Source organism: Mustela nigripes, chromosome 16 (assembly GCF_022355385.1).
Source record: "Mustela nigripes isolate SB6536 chromosome 16, MUSNIG.SB6536, whole genome shotgun sequence".
In the NCBI taxonomy this organism is placed as follows: domain Eukaryota; kingdom Metazoa; phylum Chordata; class Mammalia; order Carnivora; family Mustelidae; genus Mustela; species Mustela nigripes.
In genome coordinates this window covers 54,487,586-54,509,954 of record NC_081572.1, presented here as the reverse complement: position 1 = coordinate 54,509,954, position 22,369 = coordinate 54,487,586, and the positions used below count along the sequence as shown (strand labels likewise).

At 45.2% G+C, this 22,369-nt stretch overlaps 1 protein-coding gene and 1 non-coding gene across 6 annotated transcripts in view; one reads left to right on the top strand and one right to left on the bottom strand.

The window, feature by feature from the left end:
- Positions 1–468: 468 nt before the first annotated feature.
- Positions 469–22,369, bottom strand: part of ZNF18 (zinc finger protein 18) — a 27,886-nt gene continuing 5,985 nt past the window's right edge. For 4 of the 5 annotated variants that reach the window (XM_059379287.1, XM_059379284.1, XM_059379285.1 and 1 more), the window contains exons 2-7: positions 15,738–16,241; positions 14,336–14,525; positions 13,810–13,901; positions 7,549–7,633; positions 6,358–6,465; positions 469–1,752 (exon numbers count right to left, since the gene is read on the bottom strand). In XM_059379287.1, the coding sequence (XP_059235270.1) occupies positions 974–1,752; positions 6,358–6,465; positions 7,549–7,633; positions 13,810–13,901; positions 14,336–14,525; positions 15,738–16,124 (1,641 nt within the window). In that variant the 5' untranslated portion in view covers positions 16,125–16,241 and the 3' untranslated portion in view covers positions 469–973. Of the gene's footprint in view, positions 1,753–6,357; positions 6,466–7,548; positions 7,634–13,809; positions 13,902–14,335; positions 14,526–15,737; positions 16,242–16,736; positions 16,803–22,369 lie in introns of those variants that run through there. The other variant, XM_059379288.1, reaches the window with a different exon arrangement.
- LOC132004652 (U12 minor spliceosomal RNA) lies at positions 12,582–12,731 on the top strand. The gene has a single exon (XR_009400604.1). It is a non-coding gene; the product is annotated as a U12 minor spliceosomal RNA (small nuclear RNA).

Below are 22,369 nucleotides of genomic sequence, written 5' to 3'. Positions count from 1 at the left end.
TTAGGGGTGCCTGGGTGGCTCAGTCGATTCACCGTCCCCCTTGATCTCAGCTCAGGTCTTGATCTCAGGGTCCCGAGTTCAAGCCCCGCACTGTGCTCCACGCTGGGCATGGAGCCTGCTTTAAAATAAATAAATAAATAAATTTTAAAGCACACAACACTTTGGAAAACTGACAGCCAGGAGAAAGAGGGGCAGGTTGAGGCAGGTGAGCAAGTGGGAGGTGAGCTCAGAAGGACACCAGAGATGACACACAGTTACCTGAGAGAAAGAACACCCAGCACTAAGCGAGCTCTCACACCTGGACACCAGGTTAGCGGTTTCCTATCCCTCTTCAGCTGACTGATACACTTGGTAAGTTTGTACGGGATGATGAGGAGCTCAACCACCACTCGGGAGCTTCTGTGAGAAAATGCACTAGAGTTACAGTTAAAACACAGTCGAGAGTAGAGACACAAATAAGACCGGGAGTGGCTTTAAGAAGTTTATTTAAAACGAGGGACGCCTGAAGTTAGTTTTGTACCTCTATGACAACACACGGGAGCTCACTGGCCCTCTCCGCTGCCCCTTCTGGAACAGGAGACTTGCCCCACGACCCCCAACCCAAAGAGCCGGCCTAAGGTCCTTCCCATGAGCAGCAACTGTGGCTAATCCGGTTCGACTCTCCCCACACAGCACCTGTAAAACAGGATTTCCAAGGACTACTTTCTTCCCCAAGGGATCCAAAAAGAGATGAGCTGAAAGAGGAAGACTATTCTTTCTCCTGATGCAGAAGCAAGAAACTAAACCAACACAAAATCCAACCCAGGGGCGGCCATGTCCTCCCAGGCCACAGCCGTGTTCAGGTAACTCTCCTCTCTCATCCCGGAAGAAAACAAAGAGAAAACAGGGCTGGTCTTTAAGAGCTGTAATTTCTCCAGGTGGAACGAAGTATTTTTAAACAGACCAGAGCCAGAACTGGGCTGAGAGCGCCTGACTACTGAAAGGGCTTCTTTCCTAAATGGGACCTTTGATGTTTATCAAGGCTTGAGCTCCAGCTGAAACTCTTCCCGCAGCGGGAACACTTGTAAGGTTTCTCTCCTGTGTGAACTCTCTGATGTCGATTAAAGTTGGATCTCTGAATAAAACTTTTCTCACAGATGGGACATTTATAGGGTTTCTCTCCCGTGTGGATCTTCTCGTGGTGACGCAACCCCGAGAAGTCGCTAAAGCCTTTGCCACAGTAATCACATTTACAAGGCTTCTCTCCCGTGTGGATCCTCTCATGCTTCACAAAGTCAGAACTCCGCAGAAAGGCTTTCTTGCAGGTGGGGCACTGAAAGTATGTCTCTCCGGTGTGAGTCCTTTGGTGAAAAACCAGCTGAGAATTCCTATAAAAGGTTTTCCCGCACTCCCTGCAGGTGGGGAGTTTCTGGGCCATGGGGGCTCTCAGCTGCCCTCTCGGGGAGGCCTCCCTCCTCTCCTCCAGCCACGGCAGGGAAAGTTCTTCTGGATGGGGATTAGCTGGATGCGGTTTCCCAGAATTCCTTCCATGGGGCGAGAGCTGGCCGACTGGCCCCTCCCCCTGCAAGTGTTCCAGAGCCCCGGGGAGACTGTCCCCTTCTCCAAAGCATCTCGGTTCATCCTCACTGAAGAGGCCACCCAAGGAAGCCTGCGAAGGTGCCTCTCCTGACGCTTGACAGGAGACATCGGAGGCTTCCTGGCCTCGACAATTTTCCAAATTCACGTTCTCTTTGTCGTTCTCTTGCCTGTCTCCTGGAAGAAGAAAGAAGATCTGAAATCGTTCCATCAATGGGATGCCCTGTTTTCTAACCGGTATGTCAGGAAAAGGGTTGTCGTGAAACACTAACGCTTCTTGTCAAGAGGGCATCAGGGAGTGAGGAAGGATGCTATCATCCAGCCCGAGTGCCTAGCACTCACTGCTGGGGTCCAGGCTAAGAGATCCGGCACTAGAGCCGAGGAGAATGTCTGACTGTGGAGGGGGCACACAGGGGGCCCTGCCCCCGTAAATAAGCAGCATGCATTTCTTGAGATTTTCTTTTTAAGTCATCTCCACACCCAGCATGGGGCTCGAACCTACAACTCCGAGATCAAGAGTCGCAAGCTCCACGGATGGAGCCAGCCAGGCACCCAGAGCGGCCTGCATTTCTTAAGGCCCGGGGAAACCAAGTGTATTACAGCAGTGTGTTCTTCTGAAAAAGGATTCGTTTTTACCTGGTTCTACAGAAAACATGAGTCTGATCACTAATAAAAATTTGGAGAGAAAAACAGAAGAAAACCAGACTAACCTCAATCATACCACCCACAGGGAACAATGGTGATTATACATTTCCTCCCTGTGTCTGTTTGATCCATGCATGTCTACAGTTTATATACATGGTTATGTATGTATGCATGTGCTATTTTTTCTTTTTTTACATAACTGACATCATATCGTATACACCATTCCATACCTGGCTTTGTGGCACTTAAATTGTAAACAGCACTATTTACCAATTTCACATGGATTCTCCTATTCACAAGTCACCTAAAACTTCATGAAATGCATTAATGTGTCACCTTACTGTGTGGCTTTAATGCACAGTGAGGGTACAGCACAGACATGGGTCCCTCAGCCTGTGCCTCAATGCAGCACTCGCCTGTGTTTCACTAACTCAGATTAAGTTAAAACATTGTGTTTCTCGGGGCACCTGGGTGACTCAGTAGATTAAGTGTCTCAGGGCTTTGCATTCGAGCCCCACATGGGGCTCTGCGCTCAGCAGGGAGTCTGCTTCTCTCTTTCACTCTCCCTGCATGCACGCACTCTCTCTCCCTCAAATAAATAAAAAACTTTTAAAAAAATAGCCTGTTTTCCTCCTAAATTAAGTTTTTGGTTATTACCACTAAACGATACATAGCATAAAGGCCTTTATTTTGGTAGAAGAATTTGTTTCCAACTTTTGAAAAATTACTTTCCTCCTGCAGATCTAAGGAAGCTACGTACCTTTCCTTTCCTGTATTAGTGTCTTCAAATTATCTGCGAGAGACCCAGGAATCTGCCAACAACTTAGATCTGAGTTGCTAATTCACAGAGTCTTAGAACACATTCCTCTCAAATGACAAAGGTACTTTTCCTCTTGTCTTTAAAGAAGTCTCTGTAAATACCACTTTAAAGCAGAACAACAGTCCATCGCGGAGTCGTCACCATAAACACCTAAGACAAAGCACAGGACTTCCTGAAGGAACCCTCCTACTGTGGAAATGGAGGCTGTCTGTTGGCGGTTTCTGCTGCAGTCTTTCTCCGTCCACACTTCTGACCACTTCCGGTTCCCTGAAGTCTAAGTACCATGTCTGCAAGCACGAACGCTCCTCCTGAGGTTCCTGACACTGACTGGCCACTCCATCTCCAGAAGGACTATGACCCCCTGCCAGGAGCAGCTGCGCTAAGTGAAGGAGAGCATTCAGTACTTAAATACTGACGATTTCTAAGATACTGGCCATTGAGAGCAGTCAAAAGAAATAAGGTGTTCGTTATAAATTTTAATTCCTTAGTTAATAAAGGATGAATTTTTTCATATTTGTGAGCTATTTTTCACAAGACTGCTGCCCATTTTTATTGAGAAAGTCATTTTTTTTCTTATTAACCTGCATGAACTCTCTCTATATTAAGAAAAATAATCATTAATCCGTCATGTTAATGAACAATGTTTTTCACCAATTTAGTTACCTTAGTTTTCTTTGGGGTTATTTATGCATATGGATAAGTTGTGGCGTGGTTTTATTTTTCAATATATTCAACTCTTATCACTTTTCCTTAACTGTTTTCTTCCGTAGCTTTTATACTGATAAAATCTTCGCCGCTCCAGATGTGAGACAAACAGTCACCCATATCCTTCCTTACTATTATTTTCACATTTTATATCTTTTTCTCCAAATCTAAACCAACTGATGAAAAATCCCTGCCCCCATGAACCTGTGCTCCCTCTTCCTCCACCACACGCTAAATCCCCGCACAGACCAGTGTCCCTTCCGAGGCTCCCTTTTCTGTTCCATCAGTCTGGGAGGCAATTTTTATATAACCCCTCATTTTGATGACTTCACCTTTCTAAAATGATGGATTCTTTCTTTTTCCTTTTTTTTTTTTGGAAGTGGGTTCCACGCCCAATGTGGAGCTCAAACTCCTGGCCCCGAGGTGGGGTCACACGCTCCACCGCTGAGCCAGCCAGATGAAACTGACAGACTCTTAATATTTAGAGACCTAATGCTGATGCAACATTCTTCTTCCAAGACTCTTGCATATTCTTGCAGCATTCTCCCAGATAACGACTGGAGATTCATTTTCCCAAGGAATTCTGTTTGGGAGAGGGGGGTAAATCCCTTGGGATTTTGACAGGCGGCGAGAACAGGGCTTCCTGAGGTTTACTCCCCTGCTGGCCTGCTTTAGGAGCTATTCCCCCATATGGTCAAATAAACAGCACACATGTTCTCTCCTGAGACTTCTGCCCCCTCGGTGTGAGTCCAGATCTGGTAAAATGGCTAACTGTTTTGTCTTTTAGACGGGGCAGCCCTCTCTGGTCCTGTCACTTGTTCCCACACTAATCCGGGACCCATCCCTGAACCCCTGCACCTCTGGCACCGACTTTCCACAGGGCTCCCCAAGCACTCCTTCCAGGCCAGCCTGCACGTGCTACCTCCCTGGCCTCTCTTCCCACGTAGCCTCTCTTTCAGGAACTGACAATGGCATTTCTTTGCCCTTTTATGTAATGCAGGCTAGTTTTATAGATGCTCCGCAGTCTCTTTTAAGGTAAGATCTAATGGGACCATGTCAGCAGGTGGGTTGAAGGAGGAGGGGAAAAAAAAAAGTGGAGAAATGCAAGCTATAAATCACAAATATGTCATCATGTATATGACTATGTATCACAAATAAAATCCCCGTGCCAGGGAGCATTTGGGAAATCTCTGTCCCTTCCATTCAACTTCGCTGTGAATCTGAAATGCTCCGGAAAATAAAATCTATGAAAACAAAAATCCGGGCACCTGGGTGGCTCAGTCGGTTAAGCCTCTGCCTTTGGCTCAGGTCATGATCCAGGGTCCTAGATTCGAGCCCCGCACAGGGCTCCCTGCTCAGCAGGGGAGCCTGCTTTTCCCTCTGCCTCTGTCTCTCATGAATAAATTTTTAAAAATCTTTAAAAAGAAAAAATATGTCAAAAATCCTACTGCAACAACCTCTAAAGCAGTGTTTTCAAACTCTTCTTGTCTTCCAACCACAGTAAGAATTATGAGATAAGAGAAAAAAATAAGAGATACTGAGATACAAAACGCACACCCATATTTGGAACAAAAATTTCCTGAAATGCTACCTACCCTAACATTTGATATTTTCTGTCTGCATCCTGATATTTTCTACTCAGTCTTATCATTGCAATTTTTAAATGCTAGTTGCAACCTAGAAGATGATTTTATACTATGCTGATGGGTCCTTAAACGCAGTCTGAAAAATACTGCTCCAGAGGAATCCCTGTGAAATGGTCTTATGATAAATATATCAGAATTAAAACTGTATGTTTCATTTGATGCTTGCTGTCTCTGTAGTACATTAGCAAAGGAAAATAATTAATTCAATCCCACGGAGGAGAAAGAATGACTTGTCATATAATTGGCATCCCTCGTGCTTTTCTTCCTGCACAGTTCTGGGATCTCTCGTCTGTGGAGAAGGGTGTTGGTGGGGGTGCGTGGGTATGCATGACAGGTAGGTGTCAGCAACTGCACTGTTTGAAACAGACTGCGGCAAACAAAGGGTGATGGCTCCATTACAACAGAACAAGGTCGTGTATCTCTTCCTCTCTAGTCTTTTTTTTTTTCTTTTAATAAATCTTTTTTTATAAACTTTTTATAAATCTAGTCGATTTATAAAAAGTGCTTGTCGTTGCTGCTGTTTAGTGAAAGTTGGGTGCTTGGCGATTAGTTAAACATGCTTTTCTGTTCTATCTTAATTAGCATTCATTCTGCTAGAACCAGAAGAAAGAAAGAGAAGAAAAACAAAGGAGTCAGGAAGAGACTGCTCTTATGTCACCTTTTTGCAATGGGAATTCGACTCCTATCTGTATCGGTCTCCATCTGTCCTAATCTTATCCTCGGTGAGAAAGCAAGCTGTCAAGGCACACAAGACGGAAGGCAGCAGGTCCACGTGTGGTCTCTGCTCCATGCTCACATATATACGCATCAACAGCCCCATACCAGAAACGAGGAGACCCAACCTCAGCACTCACACCGGGCTGACCGGATCACGGCTAGTTACAGACAAGCTCGTAGACATTCGGTCCTAGTACCTCCCCTTCCACTTCCGATTTACTGACAGGTCAGAAATGAGAGATCACTTACCAGTGCAGGGGGTTCTTGGGATCTTCTCGCTGACATGGAGGTGCAGCCCTGCCAGCTCTTCCCCATACTCAGTTGAAATAGTCAGATCAGACTTGGAATTGGAAACGCCTGGCACACAGAGAGATAACAGGAAGCCTAGATGAAAGGGAAGAACTGAGGACCAAGCTGTGTCCTTCAAAGGTACAACCTGACCATGAAAGGGAAGCACGAAGGATCTGGAAACCACTCAAAAAACTTGTGTCAAGGGGCGCCTGGGTGGCTCAGTTGGTTAAGCATCTACCTTTGGCTCAGATCATGGTCTCGGGGTCCATATCAGGCTCCCTGCTCAATGGGAAGTCTGCTTCTCCCCAGCCCCCTGCTCATGCTCTCTCTCCCTCTCCCCATCTCAAGTAAATAAATAAAATCTTAAAAAAAAAAAAAAAAAAAAAGGAAGAAAGAAATAAAGATCTTAGAAGGCTGTTGGGAGCTTCTAAGATATATCTTCTGAGATATACGGTGAAGGTCACAAAAAAGAAGAGTGTGGACAGATGACCAGCAGGCCTTCCACACCACCTGGCAGGTGCCAGGCTCGTGACTGGGCCCCGCCAATGGCTGGTGGGACAGTGCGGTGTAGGGGCACAGAGCGTGGACTGTCAGCCATGCTGAGTTCTGTCATAACTCAGCACTCGCAAGCTACGTTAACAGTGAGCATGTGGCTTGATCTGACACTCAGCCATGGTCATCTCAACATGGCGAGACCATCACCTATCTCATAGATTTCGGGAGTTACTACATGGAATGCAGCCGTGACAGTTCCGAGCAGACGGAATCCTTTCAGTACAAGGAAACTCTCACTAAACTTCTGTCTCCAGGGGCGCCTGGGTGGCTCAGCTGGTTAAGCAACTGCGTTTGGCTCCAGGTAATGATCCTGGTCAGTCCCGGGATCGAGTCCCAAGTCAGGCTCTCTGCTCGGCAGAGAGTCTGCTTCTCTCTCTGACCGCTCACTCTCCTGTCATGCTCTCTCTCATTCTCTCTCTCTCAAATAAATAAATAAAATTAATTAAAAAAAAAAAGATAAAGCGCTATCTCCAGTTCCCAGATGTACCCCTCATGCCCTCCCCTCCCCAGGGAACGTGAAGTGAAGCAGTTGTCTCTAAGGAGACACGGGAAATGTCTCACGCCTCCTCCCGTCAGACTAGCACATGCCCTCACCTCCGGACACCATCTTTCCATAGGTCTCAAGCATGAAATCCCAGTACTGCTCCTTCTGCGAGGAATCCAAGTGCCTCCACTGCTCCTAGAAAGCACACAATGCCGTGACTTCACTGCAGGTCTGTGAACCAGCCTTCCCCACCTCGAGGAAAACAGGACCGTGCCCTAGCAGCCCATCCGAAGAGCTAAGGATGGCGGGAGGTGGCTCATTGAAGAGGCCAAGGGCAAAAAAACCTACAGTCTCCGCGTCACTATTTCTTGCCCTGGTTAGAAAACAAGTTTTAAGGTTCTGGATTATTTTTTCCAGTTGCACACATTTAAGACTAAAGGGCATAGAGAGAAGGCACAGGCCTTTTCTACACTGTCCTTTAGTTTTTTCTTTTGACTCAGTGCTTATAGTAGAGGTCTTTGAATGGTAAGAACCTAAGAGTCCCAACATTTCATTAAAATCTGGACATTCAAGAGGAAAAAGAAATTAAAAGGGAACGTGTTGGAAATGCAAGAGCAAATCAGCAAAATGGTGGCAAAAGCCCATGAGGACGTCAACTGCGTTGTCTCCAGGACACAGATCAGTGGATTCCAGGCAGAGAGACGGACACTGCCTCCGTGCACGCTTGGAAACCCCCCAACGGTTCTGAGTTTAAGTCTAACATTAGACCAGTTTTTCCTCCCACTTAGTGGAAAATCGATGGGTTCTCGATGAGAACAAGATGCGCCCCTATTATCCCCAAAGCATGTCCTTCTTTGCCTAGGAAACTGGAGAGCAGGGGCTCAAAACTGGGAACTCTGCCTAACTGGGGTCTCCTGTGAATTCAAATTCCAATCTTGCCCCCAAGGAGCTGACTGTTAGAGACTTGGTCTGTACAGAGGTGGGATTCATGAACAGCACAGCCCTTGGAGTCAGACACAGGGGCCTCCTGTGTGAGCCTAAGTCACATAAGCTTTGCGTCTCCATCCTTACTTGATTAGAGCATGAAACACGAAAGCTAACAAGTAAGGCATCACTTGTTTTCACAGCATGTTGTAGTCTTCATTCACAGCATTCAGCTGTTTGTCGAATGCTTTGTGTGTGTACACACACACACACACACGCACGCACAAGTCTCTAAGACCTGCCCCTCCTAGCGCATGAGCTACATGAGCTCCTGTGCTTTCTCCATCCCCATGACAATGCCCAGGGCAGAGAGGGCACTCCATGTATGTTGTCTGGGAGAAACAAAGCCCTTGGCAAATAACTCCTCAGGAAGTGATACATTTATTACCGTTATTATCTTACACATGGTCTATGGGATACTTGGTCTCCCAGACTGTCCACCAAGGGTTTGAGAATTAAGGGGTCCTGTACGCTTTCAGGAACCTCAAAGCCGATAGCCATCCATTATTATCACAAACTGCTAGCTACGGGGGGCAAAAATGAGGAGGACGAATAAGAAAATGAGATCCTCCTACGAACAGGTATACTCAGGGAAGCCATTCTCAGTCTTAAATCAAGTCTTGCCCCACAGCACACAAAAGGGAAGCGAAGACCTGAAAAAGAACGAAGATACCAAAAGTCTGCAATGAGCAGATACTAAGCGAAAATTTTAAAAAGCAAAAGTTGGATTATTTTTTTTTCTTTTTATAAGATAAAAATGTGAAAAGTGGGGGCTCCTGGGTGGCTCAGTTGGTTAAGTGTCCAACTCTTGATTTCAGCTCAGGTCACCATCTCGGGGTCTGAGATCGGGCCTGTGTGGGGCTCTGCTAAGATTCTTTCCCTGTGTTCCTCCCCTTGCTCATACATAGCTTTCTCTAATATAAATAAAATCTTTTTTTTTTTAAGTGCAAAGTGACTAATTTATTTTGCCATATACTTAAGGATTAACTATAACCACATTTTTCTAAAGATTTTATTTATTTATTTTTCAGAGAGAGAGAGAGAGCACAAGCAGGGAGTGCAGCAGGCAGAGGGAGAAGTAGGTTCCCTGCTGAGCAGAGAGCCCAATGCGGGACTCGATCCCAGGATTCCGAGATCATGACCTGAGCCAAAGGCAGCGGCTTAACAGACTGAGCCATCCAGGTGTCGCTATAACCACATTTTAAATTTGTATTTTAATAATAATAATATAAAGGAATTCATAGAGTTGTGAGCTTATTTTCTTGATCTGTGAGTGAAGCTACCTTAACAGCCTGCTGAAAAGAGCCAGCTTGAGCAAATAACCAGTTTGCTGAATATAGGACCCTTCGACCTTCCCTATCAGAAGACACTGACCCTTGCTCTGGTGGCCACAGAGAGAGTAACGGGGCCACCAAGCACGGGCGAGACTGCTCGGCTGCCCGGCCTGCTGGACACATGGCCGGTTCTATGGTCACCAAAATGGGAGCCCCCAAGGAGAGTACAAGTCAACAGAGAGTGCAGCCCCCCAAATCCCCAAGAGCCACAATCAGTTCATTCAAAATTCAGAAAAGATGCTTCAGGAGGGCTCTAAACACCATATCTCCACATGAAGCCACACACTCACTCAAGGAACTGCCAGGAAGCTGGGGGTGCATGAAGCAAGCCCTGACTCCAAAAGACAAGACACAGCTGCACCCGTCTTACCTTCTTCCTCATTTTTATAAACAAAGAAAATACAAAATCTCAATTCCTACTCCAGAAGGACAGAACGGTGGACTCTGATAAAAAAGTAATCTTTCTGTGTGGAGACAGCACCACCTTGTGGGCCCAGGAGACACTGCACAATGGACTAGCGCAGAGTTCCACACACAGGACTCCTTTCCAGAAGCCGGAAAACACAGGACTGAACCTGTGTGAGGCTCTAACTCAGTCACGGTGCCTAACAACGAAGGACCACTGTGCAGGCAGGCTACCTCATTATTCTGGCATTACTCACAAATCTCCCAACCTGTAGAAAGCAGCAGAGGGAATGATTACATCTATTTTAGTATCTCCCTCCCTTCACAAAGCATCCATTAAATATCAAGGTCCTTCCGATGCAAATGGCTTTTGTTAGGAGTTTGTTAGAAGTTAGAGGTTGGAGCAGGGATGCTGGAATTGGACAAGAGTGACTTTTGTTTGGGCTGAGTGGCTATCAGTTATCTGCAATGTAGGGAAATACACACACACACACATACACACACAGTGTTGCTGAACATTTTTAGTCTTTTGATTTGAGCTATCCAAACCAAGTCATGTACCGTTAATGCATAACTCTACGGGTTCAAGTATGTTAAGAAATTGTTACAGACCTTTCACACAGATACTCTGTACTTACTACAGAGGCAACAATAATCCTCCGTGTCTCCTTGAAATGTCTCACAGAATACCCAAATCGTTGTCAATAGGAAACCTCCTACCTAAAAATTTGCTTTCTAGGTCTCTGGAAAGTAGGAAGACAAGTATCCCTGAGTCACTAAAACTGTGTGAAGCAGATCTTCTGGTTTCTGTATCTCCAAGCCTGGGAAAGCTGAGGCTCACACCTGGCCTGAGCATCACACCAAGCTCCACCTACTGGCTTCCCTACCTTGACCTTCGCTCCAAGTACCCCAAAGGCAAATCCAAGAAGGGTTCCCCATGGTCTGAAACAATGCTTTGATCAAGATGTACAGGTTCCAGAAAAACCTTGTTTTTAATCAAACCAACTTTTCTGAGTTGTTAATTTAACTACGTGTTCAAAATAAACCTGTTCCCAAACGTGCTCACAGCCAAGATGGAGTAACAGAGGCCAGATTTACCTTCCCACAGCAACAACTGAAAAAAGGACACAGTGTGTGACACAATGGTTCACAGGCATCATATGCCAGGCAGAACAGAGAAGAGATCCCTGAAAGTGAGGAAACGAATGAGGGGAGGGAGCCCTGCATTGGCCAAACTTGCTGCCTGGAGAGAGCAGCCCAGGAAGCAGAGGTGGGGGGGGCCAGGTAGAGGCAGACAGCCTCCTCCACCTTGAGCTGGCAGAAGGAGCTCAGAATTTGGGGTGGTGAGGGCAGTTATAGTTACCAAGACAAAAGACCAGAGTGGGGAGCTGAAAAGAGAAAGAGCTCCAGAGATGCATACAGAGTTCCCCGTAAGTCTGGGAAAGATCCCCCGAAAGAAGCAGAGGAAACAGAGCTTGGATGGTGCTGGAAACAGTTATTTTCTACCAGCCAGAGTGGAAACCTTGTACATCAGGCAGCATCAGGAAGAATATATGAAAAGGTATTGCTGGTAGTGGGAAAAGTATAAGCCCAGACTAAAGACTTCTCTGGTGCCGTAACACAAATTACGTCCAAGTAACTCAACCACATGCCAGAGCAAAATTCAACAACATTTAGAGGAATGTCAAAACACCCAGCACCCAGCAAGGTAAAATTCACAATGTCCGACATCCAGTCAAAGGTTGCTGGGCACACAAAGGAGCAGGAAAACACCTCAAAATGAGATCAATCGATCCATCAGAAGTGACTCAGAAATGACACAGATGATAGAGTAGTAGACAAGGACATTGACACAGATGGCAGAGCCACATCCTACATGTTCAGGGCGGTGTAGGAAAGACCCAGCATGTTAAGTACAGACATGAAAAATATAATGAAGCCCCAATTCAAACTTCTAGAGATGAAAACTATACGGGATGGAATTAACAGTGGATTAGACTTTGTGGAAGAGAGGATTGGTGAACCTGAAGACATATAAACAGAAACTATCCAAAATAATACAGTTTTGTTTTTTTTTTATTTACATGACAGACAGAGATCTCAAGTAGGCAGAGTGGCAAGCAGAGAAAGAGAGGAAAGCAGGCTCCCTCCTGAGCAGAGAGCCCGATGTGGGGCCCGATCCCAGCACCCCAGGATCATGACCTGAGCCAAAGGCAGAGGCTTAACCCACTGAGCCACCCTGGCGCCCCAAAACAGATTTTTTTTTTTAAGAGAGAAGATCATCAGTAAGCTCTGGGACAACTCAAGAGATCTAACAAATGTCACATTGTCATTCTATACACCCCATAGGTGTTATTCTCAAAGTCTACAAAGAAGTGGAGAAGGAAGGGAGACACAAAACAGTTGAAGAAATACTGGCCATGCCTTAAACTTATGAGTAAGGAAAATAACGATTCGGGGTGACGCCCGAATCCTCACTGCTAATGTGAGACGAATTTTTGAGCGGGTAAAGGTTGCCCCTAAGGTGACCCGCCTACTTTGCGGGATGCCTGGGTGTCGCGATCTGCCCGTCCCTTTCTTGACATGGAAAAAGCAGAGAGTTGAGGGCGAGTAACTTGTAGTTTTATGGGGATTTTAGCGGCGCGAGGTGGTGCACAGTGCAGCACCCTTGATCTTTTCAACTTATTTTTTTAATTTTTATGTATTTTAAAGGTTTTGTTTGACAGAGAGAGATCACAAGTGGGCAGAGAGAGCGGAAGGGAAGCAGGCTCCCTGTATAAATTTATTATTTAAAATAAAAAAAAAAAAAAAAAAGAAAAGAAATACTGGCCAAAATTCTTCCAAACTTCTTGTAAACTATAAGTCCACAGATCCAAGATTTCCAAAGAATCCCAACTATATGAGACATGAAGAAAATGACTCTCAGGTCCATCATAGTCCAACTGTTAAAAACCACTGAGAAAATATTAAAAGAAGAAAACTTACACGCAAAACAACAAAGGGAAGAGTCCAGATGGCATGATTCCATTTTACATACAATTCTAGAAAATGCCAACCAATGTATGGTGACAGAAAGCAGCTCAGTGGTGGCCTCGGGATCTCAGGACTGGGGGAGTGTGTGGAACAGGAGGGACGGATCGCAAAAGGGCAAAAGGAAACCTTTGGGCATAACAAGTCTGTTTATCATCCTGACTACGGTCATGGTTTCACACATGTGTGTACATGTCAAAAACTTACCAAACTATACACTTGAAGTAACTGCAGTTTGCTGTTTGTCAATTACGCCTCCGTAAAGCTGGGGGAGGCCACCTGTCCCACATTAAACAGAAGCATTCAAAATCTCAGACTGACTCCTATGGGCAAGGCCTAGACCAGGATATGAAGCAGAGCCTTTTCTCAGCATAACCCAAGGAATAGGAAAAGGGAGAAACAAGAGGGCCACTTCTTCCAGGACCCAGATTCCATTATCAGGATAATTGCTAAACATTCTGCCTCGAGGGAAATGCTGAGACTTGGGTTTCATTCCATGGGTATCGTTCTTGATGTCCTTCCCCTCTGCTTCTGAGAACATGTCCCCTTTCCACCCTCCTGACTGCTGACACCCTCAAGCCCGGCTCTGGGGTGAGAGAGGCAGGGAAGCCAGCTCACCGGGGGTGCTGCTTGGAGAAAGGAGGCTCCGAAGTCCTGGTCTCTGACGAGCCTTTCCTCTGGTGGGGCGGGACATGGGGCAGCAGTCATCGCTGAAGGGAGGAACAGAAAGTTTGGAGATCAGAGGTCATTTCAATCTGCTCCCCGCAGGGCATGGATTAAAAACTGTCAAAAATGAGAACTAATGCATGTCCCACCATCCATGATGTCAAGATTCACGTTTACCTCCCTAAACACCCCAACTCCCCAGCCTTGCAAGCAGCCTCACCTGTATTTTCCCCTTCCTTCCTTCCCCTTTCCTCAGAACCAACATTCACATGGTCTGGCCCAGTCACAAAGGAGATTCACAGACTGAATCTCCAAATCAGAGGGATTCAGTGGATCCACCCTGTTCCAAACTTTCCAGAGATACCCTCATCTGAGCAGCCTCTCATTTTCAACTCACTCTGAGGCCCACTAACCACAATCCCCAAAACTCCCCAAGAAAGCATCACACACCACCACGAGTAACTGAACTGCTTCTCACCTAATTCTTGTTCCATGTCAGACTCCTCTTTCACGGTCTGGCTTGGAGGCTCCAGAGGCCTGCAGGGTGAGTCCTGAAGCCCCAGCTCCTGAGGCCCCATTTCAAGATGACGCTCCACTTCCCCCACCTGGCAGCTTGCAGATTCCATCTTCTCTGACAAGATTTCCTGTCCTAGAACCTGGATGCTGATCTAGAGACCACATATTACTAATTACCAAAAGATCTAGACTGAGGGGTTCTCAGAAAGAAACAAAGAAACTCTAGAAACATAGAAACAAAGCTAAAGCTCTATAACAGATAATAAGGCAGTCATTTGGGACATGGAGTAGGGGAAGAGAAAACCAACTTCTCTGTCTAGACCAGTAGGAACCTGTGAGGAAAACATCCTGAGAGGGACCAAGAGCTGAGGCCTGAATTGGGCCTGGGAGACCCTGAACGTGCTAGTAGTGATGTGTTTCTACTGGATAGTCTCCACCAATTAAAACTCAGGTATCCTTTGAACAACTTCTCAAACACTTTTGTATAAAGATGGAATGGGACAAGAGACTTTATCTTCTATTTTTAAGGATGAGAAAGTGTTCATTCAGAGTCTTGGAATTAGGGGAGCTATGGGGATATACTGATGTGGTATAGTAAGAAATATGTATTTCGTCTTTGTCCCAGGTTCCTGGCAGAGTTCCTAAAACTCTTGGAACTGCCGAAACAACAGGAGTGATAGGAGCAACCTTTTTATTCATCATGAGCCCCTTTCAACCATTCCTGAGTTTATGCTAAGAAGGTGACACTCAGTGGGCCCCCAGACAGCCTCGGGATAGAGGCTGGTCACCATAGGAACCAACCAGGTGACCAGAGGACTGAACCCACAGCCCCAACCCTCTGCCCCTGAGAAAGAGAGACAGGCTGGAGATGTTCAATCAACAACGGCTAATGATTATCATGCCTAAGTAATGAAAGCTCCCCCAAATCCCCTGTACAATGGGTTCAGGGAGCTCCTGAGCTGGCCACACAGAAGGGCTGGGAGGATGGCCCAGAGATGCCAGGGAAACCTCCTCCTCAGAGACATGCTGGGGAGTTAACAAACCCAAGGAGGGGGCGGTGGGAACCTCCACACCTACAGGCCATCAGTCTCAATACAGCTGGCCTGGCTGATTCGAGCTTGGTGTCTGAAGTGGGAGCAGGCTGGTGAGACCAACCCTGATCCCACTGGGTCTGCCCACCCGCGAGTATCAGTGTCAGATCTAACCGAACCATAAGACACCTCGCTGGCATCGGCGAACTGGAGAACTGGAGAACTGGTGCAGAAAACCACCCCCACGGCTGAGGGTCAGAAACAGGACAACACACCCGGTAGGGGTCCCAGAGAAGCCCCGTGCGTCCCTGGCAGCTTCAACCCTCTGCTTACCCACTGCCACAGTCTCTGCGGGTCTCCCTTCAAGCTCTCCACAAGGGTCACCACCTCCTCCCCGCTGCCGGGGCGCTGTTTCCGCACCCACATCTGGATCTCCCCAGGCAGGATGGTCAGGAACTGCTCCAACATGAGGATCTCTAGGATCTGCTCCTTCGTGTGAACCTCTGGCCGGAGCCACTGGAAACAGAGCTTCCGCAGCTGTCTCAGTGTCTCGTGGGGCCCAGACATCACCTGGTAACGGAACTGCCTGAAGAGCTGGCGAGCGGTCTCGGGGTTAGAGAGCTCCCCTCGAGGGCCAGCAGCTGGTCCAGAGAACGGGGCATCCTCGGCCTTCGCCAGGGGTGGCGGCGGGACCAGGGCCTGCCCCAGCTCCACGGGCATCCTCTGGCTTGGCAAGACCTCTGAGATGAAGTGTCTTCTGGGCGGAGCTGTCGCCGGGACGACAGGGTCTTCACTGAGGCTCTCAAAGGGTCGCTAGAGAGGGAGAGAGAGCCAGGGCTGGGCAGGAGAGGGATATATGATCGGTGAGAAAGAAGGCACATGCCCCACCAAGCAAATATTAATACTCTCTAACCTGGCATCACCAGCCTGAGCATTTGACAACATTCCCTCCCAGTCTTCAAACGTGCAAACCAGGCAGAAAAACTAAATGCACCATGTGAACCATTTTCACTAGAGGTTTCCAAGCCAACGGCTCTTCTGCACCCTTCCTTATCTGCATAGGTACGTCTGCAGACTACAAAGTAAAGCTAAACGAAGACATCTAAGCCCTAGAAATAAAGGCTAATGTTGAAATAATCTGATGCTTCTGTAATAAATAGGAAGATGAAGAAAACAAAGTGATTTTTCCCCCAAAAGATGCAATGAAATTTCTAGGTGATCTCTTTTGAGTGCCACATGGAAAACCAGACTATTTGGGAATTTAGGAAAACCTGTCAGAGCTGAAATTTTCAAACCTGGGCTTAAAGGAGACATAGAACAAACAATGACTACCTCAAAAACATTCCTTTGGCCTTGAACTAAGTGAGCACTCCTTTATGGCGACTGGTATAAAAATGTAGAAGACAGTAACTAAGACAGGGAAGAGAGAAATATTAAATGACATAGTTAGTATTCGGAAATGTTTAAAGAATCACGTACTATTTCAAGTTAACTTTCTTGCATAAGATCCTAATGTTGGCTCATTGGGTCAGTCCTGGAATGTTATTAAAGAGCTACGGGTCATCATTTCTCCATAACACTAACCACAACAATAAAAACAAAATGAACACGCAAACACACCCAATCACTTCATCTGTCTGGCCTAATCAGAGATCAGCATAACACTCCGGCTTTTTAAAAGTTGCTTTCTGGGGCCTGGGGGGATGGGGTAACTGGGTGACGTGATGTAAGGAGCACTGGGTGTTACATACAACTGAGGAATCCCTAAACTCTACCTCTGAATCTAATAATACACTAGATGTTCACTAGCTGAAATTAAATTTTAAAAAATAATAAAAAGAAAAAATAAAAACTGCTTTTTCCGGGGCACCTGGGTGGCTCTCTGGTTAAGCATCCGACTCCTGGTTTCAGCTCAAGTCATGATCTCAGGGTCACAAGATCGAGCCCAGCGTCAGGCTCTATGCTCAGCATGGAATCTGCTTGGGATTCTCTCTCCTTCTCCCTCTGTTCTCCATCCCTGACTCGCTCCCACACACTCTCTCTAAAATAAATAAATACATGGTAAATCAATAAATAAAGTTGCTGTTCCCTCTCTATGCGAGGTTTATAAGAGAGCTGTTGCTACAGGGTTAGGACCAAAAGAAATTCAAAATGCCAGGCAGTGATGAGAGGTATCAGTTTTGACCACTGAGAATGGACAGACCTCACTAATACCCAAAGCATCTTGAGATACCAGAAAGGTGGCATGTTAGGAGTACATACCATATCCTAGAATAAGACCTACTCTAAACCTGCCCTAGTAGAGCCTAAAGCCAAGCCTCAAAATAGACCCGCAGTGGAAACCCAGTCTTAAGCAACCATCAACTAAACAGAGGCTGCAGGCCTCAGGATCCACTGTGGGCTTTCCAGAGATCTGTCCTAACAAGATATGAAACCAAGCTAATTCGGGGCACGTGGGTGGCTCAGTCAGTTGGGTGTCTGCCTTCAGTTCAGGTCATGACCCTGGGGTCCTGGGATTGGGTCCCACATCCGGCTCCCTGCTCAGTGGAAAGCCTGCTTCTCCCTCTCCCTCTGCTGCTCCCCTGCTTATATGCTCTTCCTCTCTCTGTGTCAAATAAATAAGTAAAATCTTAAAAAAAAAAAAAAAAAAAAAAAAAGCTAATTCGAGTCAAAGGTGATCAGTGAGTAGCTCAACTGCCTGCTAGAACAAAACTCAATACTCAATACTCCTCAAAGGAAGGTCACAGAACCCTTAGCATCTACAATGTGCCACCCACAATATCAAGATGTAACCCAAAATTATAGGACATTTAAAAACATGAAAAGAGCACCTGGGTGACTCAGTTCGTTAAGCAACTGCCTTCAGTTCAGGTCCTGATCCCAGGGTTCTGGAATCAAGACCCACATGGGGCTCTCCCTGCTCTACAGGGAGCCAGCTTCTCCCTCTCCCTCTGCCTGCCACTCCCCCTATTCATGCGCATGCTCCCTCTCTGTCAAATAAATAAAATTTTTTTAAGAAAAGGAAAAATATGAAAGAGAAGCCAACCCAAAGATGGTCCAAGGACTACAAGAAAAATGTAGTCATAATGAGAGAAGAGATAGGGACTTTGTACAGAGAAATAGAAATTACAAAAAGAACCAAATGCAAATTCTAGAAAAAGAACCATCAACCTGGATTTCCAGACTGAGTAAAAACATCTTTCAAAAATCAGAATTAAAATAAAGACATCCGCTTTCAGAATGTGTTCAAAATTGGGGCATCTGGGTGGCTCAGTTAAGCATCAGACTCTTGATCTCAGGCCAAGGACTTGAGTTCCAGCCCTGTGCTGGACCGCATGCTGGGTGTGGAGTCTACTCTTAAAAAAAAAGTGTTCAGGGGCACCTGGGTGGCTCAATGGGCTAAGCTTCTGCCTTTGGCTCAGGCCATGATCTTGGGGTCCTGGGATCGAGCCCCACATCGGGCTCTCTGCTCAGCGGGGAGCCTGCTTCCCCCTCTCTCTCTGCCCGCCTCTCTGCCTACTTATGATCTTCAAACTTAACCATCAACTAAACAGAGACTGCTATACACAGTACATATAAACCAGTAGTTACCACAAATCAAAAACCTGTAATAGATACACAAAAGATAGTCAGGAATCCAAGCAAACACTAAAGAAAGCTATCAAACCAAAAGGGAAGAGAGCAAGAGAACTACAAAATAAGAAAATAACAAAAGAGCAACAAATATATAACTATCAACTATGCCTTCAAATGGTGTAAATGTTCCAATCAAAAGACATAAAGAGGGGCACCTGGGTGGCTCAGTGGGTTAAGCCTCTGCCTTCGGCTGGGGTCATGATCTCAGAGTCCTGGGATCCTTGCTCTATGGGAGGCCTGCTTCTCCTGCTCCCACTCCCCCTGCTTGTGTTCCCTCCCTTGCTGTCTCTCTCTGTGTCAAATAAATAAATAAAATCTTTAAAAAAAAAAAAAAAGACTTACCAATATGCTGCCTCTAAGAGGTCACTTCAGACCTAAAGACACAGACTGAAAGTGAAAGGATGAAAAAACATATACCATGCAAATAGAGTGAAGAGAAGAAAAAAAAAAAAGGCAGGGTAGGGCACCTGGGTGTCTCAGTAAGCTAAGTATCTGCCTTCAGTTCGGGTTACAATCCCAGGGTCCTGGGATCGAATTCTGCTTCCGGCTCCCTGCCCAGCAGAGAGTCTGTTTCTCCCTATTCCTCTGCCCCTTCCCGCTGATCGTGCTTGCACGTGCATGTGTGTGCTCTCTCTAATAGATAAAATCTTAAAAAAAAAAAAAAAAAAAGCCAGGGTAGCAATAATTATATAGGATAAAATAGACTTTAAAATAAAGACTATAACAAAAAGACAGAGAGGGCATTATATAATGATAAAGGGATCAATACAAGAAGAGGACGTAACAACTGTAAATATTCATATGCCCAACACAAGAGATAAATACATAAAGCAAATATTAACAGATATAAAGGAAGAAACTGACAATCATGCCACAATAATAAGGGACTTTAACACCCTATTTACATCAATGGAGACATCATCCAGAAAATCAACAAAGAAACTGGCTTTGAACAACATACTTGACCAGACAGAACTAAGAGATTAATATACAGAACATTCCAGAATATTCCATTCAGAAACAGCAGGATACATTCTTTTCAAGAGTACTTGGAACATTCTCCAGGGCATATCACATGTTAGGCCACAAAACAAGTCTCAATAAATTAAAAAAAACTGTTATCATATCCTGCATCTTCTCCAACCACAACAGTATTAAGCTAGAAATCAATAACAAGAAAAAAATCCAGAGTTGCCTGGGTGGCTCAGTCATTAAGCATCTGCCTTCACTCAGTGGGGAGTTTATTGGAGATTATCTCCCTCTGTCCCTCCTCCCACTAGCACTTGTGCATGCTCTCTGTAAAATAAATAAATATTTTTTAAAAATTGATAAACCTCTAGTCAGATTCATAAACAAGAAAGGGGGGGCTCAAATAGGTAAAATTAGAAATGAAAGGGAAAAAGTAACAACTGAATTCACAGAAACATAAAAGATTACTGAAGAATATTATGAAACAGTATATACCAACAAACTGGACAACGCAGAAATAAAATGGATAAATTCTACAAACATACAACCTTCCAAAACTAATTCAGAACTAGAAAATTTGAATGAACCAGTTATTAGTAATGAAAATGAATTAGTAATCAAAACACTCCCAACAAACAAAAGTCCACAAGAAAATGTGGCAAATTCACAGGCAAATTCTAGCAAACATTAAAGTAGAGTTGAGGGGCGCCTGGGTGGCTCAGTGGGTTAAAGCCTCTGCCTTCGGCTCAGGTCATGATCCCAGGGTCCTGGGATAGAGCCCCACATCTGGCTCTCTGCTCTGCAGGGAGCCTGCTTCCTCGTCTCTCTCTGCCTTGCCTCTCTGCCTACTTGTCATCTCTGTCAAATAAATAAATAAATAAATAACATCTTTTTTTTTTTTTAAAAGTAGAGTTGATAACTATTCTTCTCAAACTATTCCAAGGGTCCTGGGATGGAGTCCCACATTGGGCTCTCTGCTCAGCAGGGAGCCTGCTTCCTTCCACACACCCCCCCTTGTGATCTCTGTCAAATAAATAAATAAAATCTTAAAAAAAAAAAAAAAAGCATTCAAACTGGTAAAGAAGAAGTAAAACTGTCACTACCTGCAGATGACATGATGATATACATAAAAAGCCCTAAAGTCTCCATCAAAAAACTATCAGAACTGAAAAATGAATTCAGTAAAGTTGCAGGCTACAAAATTAACATACAAAAAAATGCTGTGTTTTCATACACTAATAAAGAAATAGCAAAAAGAGAAATTAAGAAAACAATCCCATTTACAACTGCACGTTAAAAAAAAAAATAGCTAGGAATAACTTTAACCAAGGAGGTGAAAGACTTACACTCTGGAAACTATAAAAGACAGGGTGCCTGGGTGGCTCAGCGGGTTAAGCCTCTGCCTTCAGCTCAGGTCATGATCTCAGGGTCCTGGGATCAAGCCCCGCATCAGGCTCTCTGCTCAGCAAGCAGCCTGCCTCCCCGCACCCCTGCCTGCCTCTCCCTAGTTGTGATCTATGTCTGTCAAATAAATAAATAAAATCTTAAAAAAAAAAAAAAACACTGTAAGACATTATTGAAAAAACTGAAGACAACACAAGAAATGGAAAGATACAGCACACTCATGAACTGAAAGAATTAGTATGTTTAAGAAGCCCAGACTACACAAAGCAACCTACAGATTCAATGCAATCCCTATCAATATACCAATAGTATTTTCCACAGAACTAAAATAATCCTAGGGGCGCCTGGATGGCTCAGTGGGTAAAGCCACTGCCTTCGGTTCAGGCCATGATCTCAGGGTCCTGGGATCGAGTCCCGCATCGGGCTCTCTGCTCAGTGGGGAGCCTGCTTCCTCCCCTCTCTCTCTGCCTGCCTCTCTGCCTACTTGTGATCTCTCTCTGTCAAATAAATAAATAAAATCTTTTTTAAAAAATAGATAAATAAAAAATAAAATAATCCTAAAATTTGTATGGAACCACAAAAGACAATAGCCAAAGCAGTCTTGAGAAAGAGCAAAGCTAAAGGTATCTCTGCTCCAGGATTTCAAGATAAACTACAAAGCTATGGCAATTAAGATAGTACCGTATTGGCATAAAAACAGACACATGTATCAACAGAACAGGATAGAGAGCCTAGAAATAAACCCACATCCATATGGTCAATTAATCTACAACAAAAGAGGTAAGAATATACAATGGGGAAAAGCGTCTTTTCAATATATGGTGCTGAGAAAACTGGACAGTTACATACAAAAGAAGGAAACTGGACCACATTTTTTTTATGATCTTATTTATCTGACAGAGAGAGAGAGCATGAGCAGGGAAGAGGGGCAGAAAGGGAGAGAGAGAGAAACAGAC